This window comes from Lytechinus variegatus, chromosome 1 (genome assembly GCF_018143015.1).
Source record: "Lytechinus variegatus isolate NC3 chromosome 1, Lvar_3.0, whole genome shotgun sequence".
NCBI classification, from domain to species: Eukaryota; Metazoa; Echinodermata; class Echinoidea; order Temnopleuroida; family Toxopneustidae; genus Lytechinus; species Lytechinus variegatus.
Genome location: NC_054740.1, coordinates 23,233,499 through 23,247,723, shown reverse-complemented (window position 1 = coordinate 23,247,723; position 14,225 = coordinate 23,233,499). Strand labels below are relative to the sequence as shown.

At 36.1% G+C, this 14,225-nt stretch overlaps 1 protein-coding gene across 1 annotated transcript in view; it reads right to left on the bottom strand.

Moving 5' to 3' along the window:
* The window catches only part of LOC121409515 (transient-receptor-potential-like protein), a 30,648-nt gene continuing 16,423 nt past the window's right edge, over window positions 1-14,225 (bottom strand). The window contains 7 exon segments of the mRNA XM_041601438.1: window positions 1-2,294; window positions 3,689-3,855; window positions 5,410-5,628; window positions 8,201-8,408; window positions 8,964-9,172; window positions 10,673-10,829; window positions 13,946-14,060. Coding sequence (XP_041457372.1) covers window positions 1,655-2,294; window positions 3,689-3,855; window positions 5,410-5,628; window positions 8,201-8,408; window positions 8,964-9,172; window positions 10,673-10,829; window positions 13,946-14,060 — 1,715 coding nt within the window. The 3' untranslated portion in view covers window positions 1-1,654.

The following is a 14,225-nucleotide window of genomic DNA, read 5'->3' as shown; positions in this document are numbered from 1 at the left end:
TACGAACCTTCGGAAATACGAACCTTTGGAAATACGAACCTTCGGAATAACGAACCTTCGGAATAACGAAGCTGCGGAATAACGAATGAATGTGGCCCCAGCCATGGTTTCAAAATTTCCGAATTGAAACCTCCTTATTGGAATAGGGTCCGATTGGGATGAGAGGCATTGGAAGAGAGAGAGAGAGGGAGAGAGAGAGGGGGGGAGATTGACAGAAGAAAGAGAAGGAGAGAGAGTGAGAGGGGGGGGCAAGAAAGAGATGGACAGAGGAAAGAGAAGCAGAGGGGGAGTGAGAGACTGAGAAACAGAAAGAGATATGATGGATGCCATTGGCAGCAGAGAGACGGAATTACAGGAATATAGAAGCAGATGGATCAGGGGAGAGACATATATGAGCTGAGGAGGGGCGGTGAGAGATTTACATAACAAACACGAGTGAACACTCCCAACGCACCTTTCCAGCGAAACTGTGAGTAGAGGGCTTTGGATGAAGGGTGGTGTTCCCTTAACGCAAAGTCTCATGCAGCTCTAGTTAGGGTTAAAGTTGGCTATTGTTTGTAAGCAGTGTAAACAACTCTTTTCATGACTTTCTTAAGTTGCATTGACCATAACTATAAAACACATGCAATGTATCACCTAACAATCTTTTTTAAAATTGCAAAGTGAATCTAACTTTTTTTGGTAAAGGGAACTGACCCTTTATAGGAATAAATTGGTCCTTAATAATAACTGAAAGACAGTTACACAGTTTTGTTCTCACACATATAACACAAAATTGACACCAAACTGGCAAACAACAATTTTCCTCAATGTACATCGAATGTAAGAATTCTTTATATGGTAAGATGGCTCAGTTTTCATATGTGGCATATCAATGAAGCAAAGAAACTTTCTACGGTGAACCAAAGGAACATCCTATTTTGTACGCTATTAAAGTTCAAGGATATCTTATGTGATAAGGATATTGAATGGTTAAATTTTCCTATGCGATATATATTATATATATATACACACTGAATAAGTTTTCTTGAAGTAACAAAAAAATTGCTCTTATGTGGTATATCCGTGCATTGAAGGGATTTTCTAGAAGTACATAGCATTTAAGGATTTTTTTTGGTGATGAAACATCCCAGATGGTTCAATTTCCTTCTAAAGAAGCCTCCTTAAAGTATGTACTGCTCAATGATTTCTTTCGTCATAAGGTATCTTGAATGGTTCAATTATCCTAGGTGGCATACCCATCCAGTAAGAAGTTTTTCAAAGTACATAAGGTTTAAGGTTCTTCTGTGAGAAAACTTCCAAAATGGCACAATTTTCTTAACTATGTGGCACATCCAAGCCCTGAAGAAGTTTCCACAAGGTAAATGAAAATAAGATTCAAAGATTTCTTATGCGATAAAATATCCAAAATGACTTGGCTAATCAATGCACTGTAGAAGTTTTCCCAAGGTACATTTGGTTCGAAGATTTCTTATTAGATGAGGTATCCCAAATGTTTCAATCTTCATATGTGGCAAATCAACGCAGCAAAGTAGTTGGTTTGATGATTGATGAATAACGACACAGATAAAAATACAGATTAGTTGATTCCAGTTTATCTTCATAAGTCCACTAAATCATGCATCATTCATTGAGTTTTTCTTAATGGCCGTGTTCAGAGCTGAGTCAAAGTTGGATTCTTTGTTTTGAATTCTTCGTCATATTCAAAGGCTGCATTCCTGTATGAAAAATACTGTCCATTATTATTGGGAGGTAAATCAGTGAATTCCAAATCAAGAGGCGGAGGAGGTACCGGGGGAGGAGGGGACGTCAGCCCATCGATGGACGGGCGTTGCTGGAGATGCCTCTGCGTTAGGAGTACCTCTCGCAAGCACTGCTGCACCTCTGTTTGTATCCCTCTCAAAATGTCCTTTTTCATTGTTTCGAGATCGACACGTGACACCAGCTCTTCTAGTCCACCGTCGTCACGTGCATATGCAATATTGACAGTGCTTGGATTGGTATTTCCACCTTCACGTCCAACCATGCCCTCAAATCGTCTAAATGCACTTCCTTGCCCGCTTCCAAGTAGAATCGGCCTTAACGCACCAGTGCTACTCGTGTCCTTGTTGGGACTATGCAGGGATTCTGTACTGGTAGCACTCCCGGGTTGAGATCGGACATCTAAGGTTGTACTCGTTGGCTCGGTTGTTGAGCTCGTGCTTCTTACTATACGTATAATATCTCGTCGGATGTTGTGCATGTTGGAGCTTCCGCGGGCTTCCTCTTTCTTCCGGTCCTCACGGAGTTCATATCTAAAGGAGATGATAATTTTTGGAAATTCTTATTTGGACGCTGTTATATATATATATAAGTAGAATTGTAAGAGCAATTACATTCTTCTATTTAGTTATTTCCTCTTTAAGGATATACATAGCATATAATGATTAAGAATATTCCAGAATGTCTCAGTGAAGCTTTCTTAGGCATGCCTATTATCATGAGATATTTTTTGTTATTTCTGGAATGTACAAAGATAAACAATAGAAGACTGTTACAAAATAGAAAATCCTAGTGGTAGTGGAAATAAAGGACAATAGGATTATCTATGTTGTTTACATTGTTAATTTCACTGAGGTCATTCAAGAGTCTTCTAGAATTGAATTTGCTCTAGAAAGAAGGAGAATGTTCTTTTTAAAAACAACACTAGAAGTTTCCAGAATAGTGGAAATTTATCTATATATAAGCTGGCAGTTTCTTCTTCATATTAGATCAGAACTCAGAGATTCACACCAGACTTTATTTCAGAGCACAGTTTATTTCCAATTGGAATACAACGTTTATCTTCTGTGGAATTATTTGCACGCCACCAATGAACTGTTTGCGGTTTTTTTGAAAGAGGGATTCTCAGTTACCTGAAACTCAGGCAGGATTTTTTAGTAATCCTTGATTACCCTTATGTCCAAGTTTCATGAACCAGGTTCATATACTTTCTAAGTTATGATGACATTTCAAAAACTTAATCTTGGACATGTTCCTGAAATGCGCATGGGGTATTCAAGGATACATTGATGCTCTTTTGTCCAAGTTTTATGAACTAGATCCATAAACTTTTATAGTAACATGTATGATGACAATTCCTCAAATACCCCCAACATGGCCAAAGTTTGTTGACCGTTAATGACCTTTGACCTTAATCATGTGACTTGAAATTCAGGCAGGATCTTCAGTTATACACTATTACCCTTATGTCTATGTTTTATGAGCTAGGTCCATATACGTTCTAAGTTATGAAGACATTTCAAAAATTTAACCTTGGTTAAGATTTCGATAATGAGTCCCCGAACATGGTCTAAGCTTGACCCTAAATTAACTTTGACCTTGGTCATATGACCTGAAACTCAGGCAGGATGTTCAGAAATATTTCATTACCCTTACGCTGCCGTCGCCATTGGAAATGCAGCGCTTACCAGTCTTGCTCTTCTTTGCAGGTGAGAAATATATCAACTTTGTTCACAAATTTTTCCCCAATTCACTTATCAAAACCTTATTGGTGAAAATTTGTAAAAACTATTTGATTACAGAGTTTTTTAATATCTCATTTGTTATTATTAGTCTCATAAACCACTTGGAGGTACAATTTACCCATAAATTATGAAAGAAAATGAGGAAAGAAAGAAAAGAAAAGGATAAAAAAAAATATACCAACCTCAAACTGGAGATGTCCTGTTTGATTTCATTGAGATCATCCTCATTTACGCCGTCTGCTTTTCGAGCTGCTTTACACTGATGGATGTAGCGATTCACCAACCGTTTCATGACGTCTTGATACCGGTATTCAGGGGAGTTGTTCGGTCCGATAGACCCATCTACATTCTGAAATATGGAAATGAAATATTAATTAAGATTGATATCAAAAGCAAGGGAACAAGTAGAAGTCCATATGCAGTAGCACATTGTGGTGATAATGATATCAGTAATAGAAGTAGAAGTAGTAGTAGTAGTAGTAGCAGTAGAAGTAATAATAATGATAATAATAGCTGGATATATAAAGCGCTTTTTGCCAGAGGATACAAAGTGCTGCTATTATTACCCTAGCTTTAGCTCGAGCTACCATCACCGGCGCTCAGTGCATGCAAGGAATTACTCCTGCCGGGTACCTATTCACCTTACCTGGGTCGAGTGAAGCAAAGTGTGGATAAAGTTCTTGCTGATGGAAAACACGCCATGGCTAGGATTTGAACCCACGGCCCTCTGTTTCAAAGGCGAGAGTCAGAACCGCTAGACCAAGACGCACCCACAAGTAGTAACAGTGGTCGCGGGTGGGAGACATGCCCGCCTTGAATTTTGAATTTGGTAAAACATCCTTCGTCCTCCCTAGGGGTAGCAAAAATCTCATGAAATTGAATTACATAGTAGTAGTAGAAGTAGTAGTAGTAGTGGTAGTAGTAGTAGAAGTAGTACTAGTAGTAGCAGTAAAAGTAGTTTTACTTGTAGTAGAAGTAGTAGTAATAGAACTCAAAGTTGCAGTACTTATAGCAGTTGTAGTAGTAGTATTAGTAGCAGTTGTAGTTGTAGCGCTCATCATCATCATCTACATCGTAGTAGGATTATATAGTAATAGTAGTAGTTGTAGTAGTAATAGCAGTTGCACTACTAGAAGTAGTGGTAGTAGTAGTAGTATTAGAAGTAAAAGTAGTAGTAGTAGTATTAGTAGTATTAGCAGTAGTAGCATTAGTAGTAGTAGAAGTAAAAGTAGTAGTAGTAGTAGTAGAAGTAAAAGTAGTAGTATTAGTAGTAACAGTAGTAGTTGTAGTTGTAGTAGTAGCAGTAGTAGTAGTAGTAGTAGAAGTAAAAGTTATAGTAGTAGTAGTAGTAACAGTAGTAGTAGTAGTAACAGTAGTAGTAGTAGTAGAAGTAAAAGTAGTAGTAGTAGTAGTAGCAGCAGTAGTAGTAGTAGCAGTAGAAGTAGTAGTAGTAGTAGAAGTAAAAGTAGTCGTAGTAGTAGTAGTAGTTGTTGTAGCAGTAGTAGTAGTAGCAGCAGCAGTAGAAGTAGTAGAAGTAAGAGTAGTAGTAGTAATAGTAGTAGCAGTAGTATTAGTAGTAGCAGTAGTAGTAGTAGTAGTAGAAGTAAAAGAAGTAGTAGTAGCAGCAACAGGGGGTGTTTCACAAAGATTTTACTTAAAGTCGCACTTTAATACCGAGTTGCGTATGGTATGAAAGGCTTGACCACATTGGTCAAGTAGCAGTAGTAGTAGTAGTAGTAGAAGTAAAAGTAGTAGTAGTAGTAATAGTAGTAGTAGTAGTAGCAGTAGTAGTAGTAGTAGTAGAAGAAGTAAAAGTAGTAGTAGAAGTAGTAGTAGCGGTAGTAGTAGTAGAAAATAAAACATGTTCTGAGCAGATTATACTAGTTTATATACATGTACCAACCTTCATGGAGTCATTCATGGAACAGTCTCTCCTTGGTTTGGGTTTGTGTTTGCTCTTTGTGACCCTAGATGAGAAGACCCTCTTGCAAGCCATCGCAGCATAGAGTATTGATTTTGGACTGATGATCAGGTTGAAGGGTGGGGGAAGCGTGGACCCCTCATCAAAGTAACTCATCCAAAGTTTAGACCGAGCAAACTTCCATTCCCGATCAGCATGGTCCTAGGTTCCAACAACAACAACAAAATGATAAAAAATAAAGTATTACAAATATATTGAAAAACAGATTATACAATATGATTTCATGATGGGCAATTCCATGAATAACCTTTTTTTCTGTATGTCGAATCCCAATTTTATTTCATGCCTGGCACATCACATCATGAGCCGCTCAAGGCACAATAATATCTGAGCATTACAACTTTTCATATAAACTAGAAAGTTAAGACAAATGATTTAACGAGGGTCACTCATAAATGTTTGTTTGGTGAGACTTACATATTTTATGGAATTGCCCTTAATATTTAAAGAATATTGAATTTATGTCTCCTTTCAGTATGAAGTTGAGATATAGCTGTAAGAGAGCATAAATTTCTAGCCTAAGGGGTGTTTCACAAAAATATTTGCAATCAATTGCAAATTTACAAGGGATAGATCAAGTTTAACTAAAAGCAAACCAATTTCTACTTGATACAAGAAGCACACCAATTAATTGCAAGACTTATGATTGATTTGATCGAGGACCTGAAACTAACATGTAATCTACAAATAAGACTTCACAAAGTTAACTTTCATTGGGGATGATTCAGCTTACAAAAAATATGACTTATTTTCCTGTATGAATTTGTAAAACTATGTGTTCAAATTTTTTTTTTCTAGTTTGTTTATTTTCTGAAGATGAGAAATATGTGAATGTACAATACTAGTTGGGTTCTGATAGAAACACTCCCTCATGTGTTCAAAATATGCCATGGAGTTTAAATATAACACCAATGGGGTTGAAGTATTGGGTTCTAATAACATCTATGGATGACGAACCTCAAAATTGACCCTGGTTTAAACAATCTGATGCAGTCCTCTGTAAACTCTGGTGATGTAGTTTTCAAACCACTGTTTTTTGTAGAGAGTTGAATTCGATTGGATTGGCTTGAATTGAATTAAACTGGATTAGACTGAATAAGATTGAAATAATTAGGATTGGGTTGCATTGGATTGAATTGAATTGTGATCATTCCCTTGCATTGCTTTGAATTGAATTGACTTGGAATGGATTGGATGGAATGAGATTGGATTGAATTGAATGGTAATGGATTGAATTGGAATCAATTGAATTGAATTAGATTGGATTAAATTAGATTGAATCGTAATGGATTGAATTGGATGGAATTACATTGGATTGAATCGGATTGGAATGAATTGCATTGGAGTGGATTGAATCAGATTGGATTAAATTATACTGAATTGGATTGAATTGGATTGATTTGGATTGGATAAATTATTGAATTGGGCTGGATTGAATTGAATTGGATTGAATCTGATTGACTTGACATGAACTGAATTAAATTGAGTTTGATTAGATTGAAATGGATTGCACTGGATTTGATTAAATCAGATTGAAATGGATTGAATAAAATGGGATTGGAATGAATCGAATTTATTGATTCGGATTACTTGACTTGAACTTAATTCAAATGAACTGGATTGGATTGAATAATTGGATCGAATTGTAGTGAATGAGATTGAATTGAAAATTAACTACATTGAAATAAAAAGGTTTGCAACTGAATAACTTTTCAACATCATTCTCCCACACACATAAATCTGGAAAGAGTTGCTCATCAAAGCAATCAGCATGTTTAGAAGAATACATGAAGTGGTACGTAAACCAGGAACAAATACTCTCCAACTTGTTAAACAATTGAACTGAATTGAAGTTTATTAAACTGAATTGACTTTGATTGAATTGAATTGGATTCGGATTGAATTTAATTGGATTGTATTTGGTTCAATTAAATTTGAGCTGAATGGAAATCAAATTGAAATTGAACTGAATTGAAATCAATAGCTTTGCCACTCTGAAAATGTTTTGAACATCATTCACCTCCTCACCTCAATAATCTGGAAAGAGTTGCTCATCATAGCAATCAGCATGTTTAAAAGAACTATAATTGACATCAGGTGGTATACCAGGAACAAATACTCTCCAACTTGTTAAACAATTGAACTGAATTGAAATGTATTAAACTGATTTGACTGTTATTGAATTGAATTGGATTGTATGTGGTTCAATTAAATTTGAATTGAATTGAAATTTAACTGAAATGAAGTCAATGGCTTTGCCACTCTGAAAAGGTTTTGAACATCATTCATTTCATCACCTCGATAATTTGAAAGAGTTTCTCATCATGGCATTGGCATCAGGTGGTATACCAGGAACAAATACCCTCCAACTTTTGAAACAATTGAAATGAATTGAACTGAATTAAATCGAATTGAATTGGATTGAATTCAATGGGATTGTATTTGGTTCAATCAGATTTGAATTGAATGGAATTCAAATTGAATTGAAATTTTACTGAATTGAAATCAATAGCTTTGCCACTCTGAAAGGGTTTTAAACATCATTCACTTCCTTACCTCAATAATATGGAAAGAGTTGCCCATCACAGCAGTCAGCATGTTGAGAAGAACTATACTTGATTGAATGGAATTCAAATTAAATTGAAATTGAACTGAATTGAAATCACTAGCTTTGCCAATCTGAAAAGGTCTTGAACCTCATTCACTTTCTCACCTCAATAATTTGGAAAGAGTTGCTCATCATAGCAATCAGCATGTTGAGAAGAACTATGATTGACATCAGGTGGTATACCAGGAACAATAACTCTCCAACTTGTTCGACAAAGTACTCTTGGTCTGAATCCTCTTTGTTCAGTTTTGGTGCTGTGTTCTGGACCAAGCCAAACAACGCCCATAGCAGAGTTAGCAATGTTCTAGGGAGTCTGTTTAAAAGAGGAAAGAAATATACATTTCAAAGAAAACAGTACGGTTTTAAGTTGAAATGTGATGTGAACAATATGATATCTGAAAATTAGGATTCGTCGGTAAGAATTAGTTTTATTGTTGTCATATCATATTTATATAAAGTCATATTTGGCTTCCTTCTCATGAAGTGTAAATAGGCGTGTGAGTGTATTAACTTTTCCAAAATTTGTAGACTTGACGGTCCTAATCCAGCCAAAGACTGATCACTTTTATCGAACTAAAAATGCAATTTACCCATTAGCCTGTAAGCTTGAAAATAAAAATGTGATAATTACGCCTTAGCTATTATTGAGACAATCATTTACTTTATATAATATTGCATGAATGTGGTTAATACTCTTAAGCTTAAATCGCTATATCAAAAGGTTTAAAATACAGATGGCCACGCAGTAGTGGATTCCTTCGAATTAGGTATGGAAGAAAGTCATTGTCCCACCTCGAGTTTTAGAAAGTTTTTATTATATTATATAAAAAAATCAGACAAGCAGGTTTGCGAAACACCCATTGCTTACCCGTCAAAGTCGTTATTTTGCAATGCCGAACAGTACTCCCCTTCTTCGGCCGTACACCTTTTTCTGAAACTGCTCAGATAGTCTGAATAAAGTTTGTTGAGGCCGCATGCAAACGAACAGAGGACGAGGAAAAAGATGAGGAGAAACTTTGCTATGTCTATTAACATGCAGCCGAGTGATATTTGGAGTGGACCTAAGTAAGGATTAGCCTGCAGAAAAAAATAATATTCAGTAGAATTCGATTAATTTCGGATTTATTAATCGTCGATTACAAACTTGTGTGTGTTACAAGATATAATCACATCGTTAAACATGTATAATTGAGGTACATGAATAAGAGCTGTATGCATTGGATAAGCGCAGTTCCCAAAACATTCAAGAAAGCGGAGAAGTCTCCGCTAATGATCAGTGTAAAGAAACATATAGGATGACGAAATAAGAGGACGAGAAGACGGGTTAAAAGACAAGATGAGTAGATGAAACTTGGCAGCTAAACTGTTTCGGGACGAGAAGGATAAAATGAGGAGTTGTTAGATTCGACTTTCGACTAGTTTAACAATTGGTCGTCTTGCCGAATTTCACCAACTCATTATCTTGTTTTATTGTTCTAAAGTCGATATATGCAAATTTCCAATAACTCGTCATAATTTCTTGTCCCAAACAAGTCGACTTACCGAGTTCTAACTACTCATTGCTTTGTCTTCTTGTTCCGAACAAGCCAAGTTGTCAAGTTCCAACAACTTATTATCTTGTCTTCTTGCACTAATTATTTGACATGTCAAGTTCCAACAACTCACCATCTTGTCTTAATACTTGTCCCGAGCAAGTCGATATGCAGAGTTCAACAACTCATTATCTTAGTGTTGTATTGTTCCAAACAAGTCAACTGATAAGTTTTTTTTTATTAAACTTGCCGTCTTTTCCCCAACAAATCGACATGCAAAGTTTATTCAAATCGTCACTTTGTCAATTAACAAGAGGTGCACCCTGATTTTGGTTTGAAAATTAACAAAAGCAGAATACCAAAGAAATAATATCGTTGATATTTTTTTCATATATAAAAATATATAATTTACAAATTTCTAATAATTCATGATGTAGTAATGATTGGTACCTTTCTTGCGAAGCAATTCACTCTATGCAGGGGAAGCGCCTAGGTATTTCATTTCATTATCAATAATACAATAATAATTTTATTTCATTCCCAATAAAACAATATAATACACGGTCCAGACCTCTCTATATCTCGTCCGGCCCGAAAGGCCAGATGAGCTTATGCCGTGGCGTGGCGGCCGTCTTCTGTCGTCCGTCCACAATTGTCATTTCTTCATCAATTTTAATTCTATATCCTCAATTTATGTCACCAATATATTTCACTGCAGTGTCAACTGGGCTGAAATAAAAATTGTGTTAAATTTCGTTGCAAGATGCCAGATGAGCTCCACATCATTGTGTTTCTTTTTTCCATTTTCTTCCTCTTATAAATACCCCCACAATTTTAAGCAATAAAGCCTTTAGATGCCGTCCTCCCATATGGGCCTCCGGCCTTCAAAATATTGAGACACGAGGCCCGCTTCATACCCCCCCCCCCTCAAAAAAAAACAACAACCCCACAACCCAAGACATTTCTTCTTCATTATTTGGAAAATCGTAACAACGCTACGACACAATTGGGGGGGGGGGGGGTTGCCGCGTCAGACTGCACATACCTGAAAGAGGTAGATGATCCGAGCAAAACTGAACACGTTTGCGATGGCAAAGACGCCCTCGGAGAGGAGGGTCGGGTCGCCGGCAGGCCAGTCTGCTCGGTGCAACCCGTCGTTGTACTTCCCACGATTATTCTGGATTGCTGCTACCAAGCGTAGACTATTCATCGATCAGCAAGAGGGAAAGAAATGTATTTTTAAAAAATAAATCTGGCACAAATCTTCCTCTAGCTTGGCAAGGCTTAAAATGGCAGCACCGCACATGGTTGTATGGTTAAACAAAAACAAGTTATTTGGGCAACTATAGCTGCCAATGGCACGACACGGTTATGGGCAACTGTAGCTGCCAACGGCTCTGAAAGAGTTCAAATAGTTAATTGACACCTTATCTATTAATCCTTGCCATGCCAATGTTGCAATTTTACACATTTCTCGGATAATTAAAATGATTCGACAATCGTAATAGTTAGTGTTTAGTCATTTACATTTCTACTGGAGAAGCTAATTAATGGATATAATTATTGTGACATTATTTCATACACAATAATTGTTAATATTAATAGGACAATATGGAAATCTTGTTTCATAGAAAATAGAATAAATACTGTAATTTATATTATTCCACTAGAATTTATTCAGCATGCAATAACTTCATCAATTCTAAAACATTATTCGTGAAGAGGATGTTATCATATATCATAATAGTATTGTATTCCAGATCGCTTGGTGTATTTTTGGTAATATTCATCTATTTTTCGAGACGTATTTTTTTTTAAATTAAGCTAGTGTAATGCATCATGAATGCGCCATTTTTTAAGGAAAAAATTCATTTGTTAATTAAGACTCTGATTTTACTCGAAGGCTGAATATTGCACACGCATTGGCGGCGGAAGCAAAAAATTTTAGGAGGGGACAACCAAAAATTTTTTGACAAGCCCCCCCAAAAAAGGTTCTCAACCCCAAAATTTTAGGGGGGACGTAGGAAAATAAATTGACAAGCAAAAAAAAAAGAAAAAAAGGGTCATCAACAACAAATTTAGGGGGGGGGGACCGTCACCCCCTCCTCAAATTTAGGGGGGGGGGGACACGTCCCCCCCGCTTCCGCCGCCTATGTGCACACGTACCAGTATTACATCTCTTTATCAGTACTTATTTTAGAATTAACATCACGAAATTCTTTTATGAGGCCGCAATCAATTTCAAGATTAACCACCCACGATCGTGGTCTCCTGTGTTCATTTATTCAAAGAAACGTTTTTTGGTTGTGGTGTATGTCTCGGAATTCCGCAAACATTTTTTTTTTCATACATAAATACATTGTATAATTATCTCAATTGCAGATAAGATAGAAAACAACCATACTGAGAATGAAAAGGCAAACTGTATTTTACGAATTACGAGGCCGATACAATCTGAAGTGATCGTCAGAAGTAATAAACGAACTAAAAAAAAAACACAAAAAATATACAAAAACAAAATACCTTTTCTATTTGTAAAATTCCATTTCAATGATATATTTCATCTTCATGCGAGACAAAAACCCCCACTTGAACAAAAGAATGATGTTACATCTAAACACCTAAAAAAATGATTTGATTTGTTAGAAATTGAAAACTCGATATCTTAATTAACTGCTGTCTAGCTGAAAAAACCCTCACATTTTGTCGCTGTTGCTATCGTGATAGAGAAATTTTGCTCCGCAACGTACGGGTTTTAAGATCACAGTTAATGTATTAAAAATGCCCGTCAAATGGTATTGAACAACTGGAAGATCTTTGTTAATTGGTGAAACGCAACAGCACTTTTGTTTAGGACAAGCCCATCCCAACAAAAATCTGATTTGAATAGATAGAGAAAAATCAAACAAGCATAACATTTAAAATTTCATCAAAATCGGATGTGAAATAAGGAAGTTATAACATTTTAAAGTTTCGCTTAAGTTCTCAAAACAGTTATATGCACACCCTGTTCGGAATGCCTATGAGGATACTGATGACATAACCAATCACTATTTCATTTGTATTTAATTATGAAATATGAATATTTTTATTTTCCCGTCATTGTCATGTGAAATAAAGTTTCATCGGCTTCCTGAACACGTGGAATTCCATTATTTTAACATTTTTGTAGTTTAAACAAGGGGGTCCTAATTGTAAAATTAGCAAATTGAAATATAGTATAATTCAAACAATTAAAAAAAATAGTGAGTGACATCATCGACTCTCTCATTTGCATATCACTGAATTGAGCAAAGAGTTTTGTGAAAAATAAGCAAGACTTTAAAATGTCATAATTTTCTTATTTTACATCCGAATTATATGAAGTTTTTAGCGTTATTCACGTTTGATTTTTCTCTATTTATTAAACTTTCTACTGGGGTGAATTTGACCTATAAATTTCTATGCTGATGAAAATTGAAAAAAAAAAACCGTGTGGTTTGTCCATACTAAAGGAATGAACTGCCGATTTGATTCACCAATTTCGACATAGGCTTCTTAGTTATAATTTATGATTTATTGATTTTCGAGAAGTACGAATTGAAATAAATTGTAATCATTGGAAATGGAAATAAACTAAAGGAATGGTTGCTCTTTATCATGACGGGAATTTGACAACTCAAGTCATGTTCTATGTTCTTGAATCCGTTCTGCTTCTTGTACACTCTTTATAATGTTATAATAATAATAATAAAAACAACGGCATATTTACCCAGGGTAGCCTCTTCAGTTCCGAAAATTGTTCTCCTAGCGGGTCCTGCTATTATTATTACCCCGTCTTTAGCACGGCTATACATGTACCTTGGTCGGCCGCTCGAGCATTCGAGGAATTTCTTCCTACCGGGTACCCATTCACCTCACCTGTGTCGACGTTGGGCAACGCGCTCGAGTCCACACAATTGGTTAAAACTTTATCCGATTCTGGGTACTTTTCAAACAACAATGTCTGCTTTGGGTAAAAAATACACAGTATTGGTTAAAAACTACCCAGAGTTGGATAATCTTTTAAACCAATTGTTGTGTAGACAATATGTTGCCCAACATTTTAAGATAGCAAAAACTCCCTAATATATAACTTGTATCATTAATACATCAGTCACATTTCCCCTACGGCGCCCGTACGGGGAGTCGAAACGTCCGTTATATTAATTTTTATTCAAACCACCTTTGATTAATTGAGCCGGTACAAAAAAATGGTTAAACGGCTGTTTTTTACTCGCCGCACGGCCGCCGTGGGGGGGGGAGGTGTGACTGAGGTAGAACTCCCAGTATACTTTACCTGAATGTGCAGAGGTATAATGAAAGCATGATGAAGTCCAGCCAATTCCACCATTGCCTAATGTAAGCTCGAAGGCCTTCCTCCCAGAGCTGTTTGCATTCAGCCCAAATCATACCTAGAATTATGAATTACAGAAGACGAGGGGCCCTTCTTACAAAGAGTTGTGATTGATCCGATCAATCACAACTATGGAAAGCCAGCAGATCAATATATGAAATGCATGTTTGTTCAAAAAAAAATCTATGAATGTATAATATCCATAAATTCATTGATTTCTTGA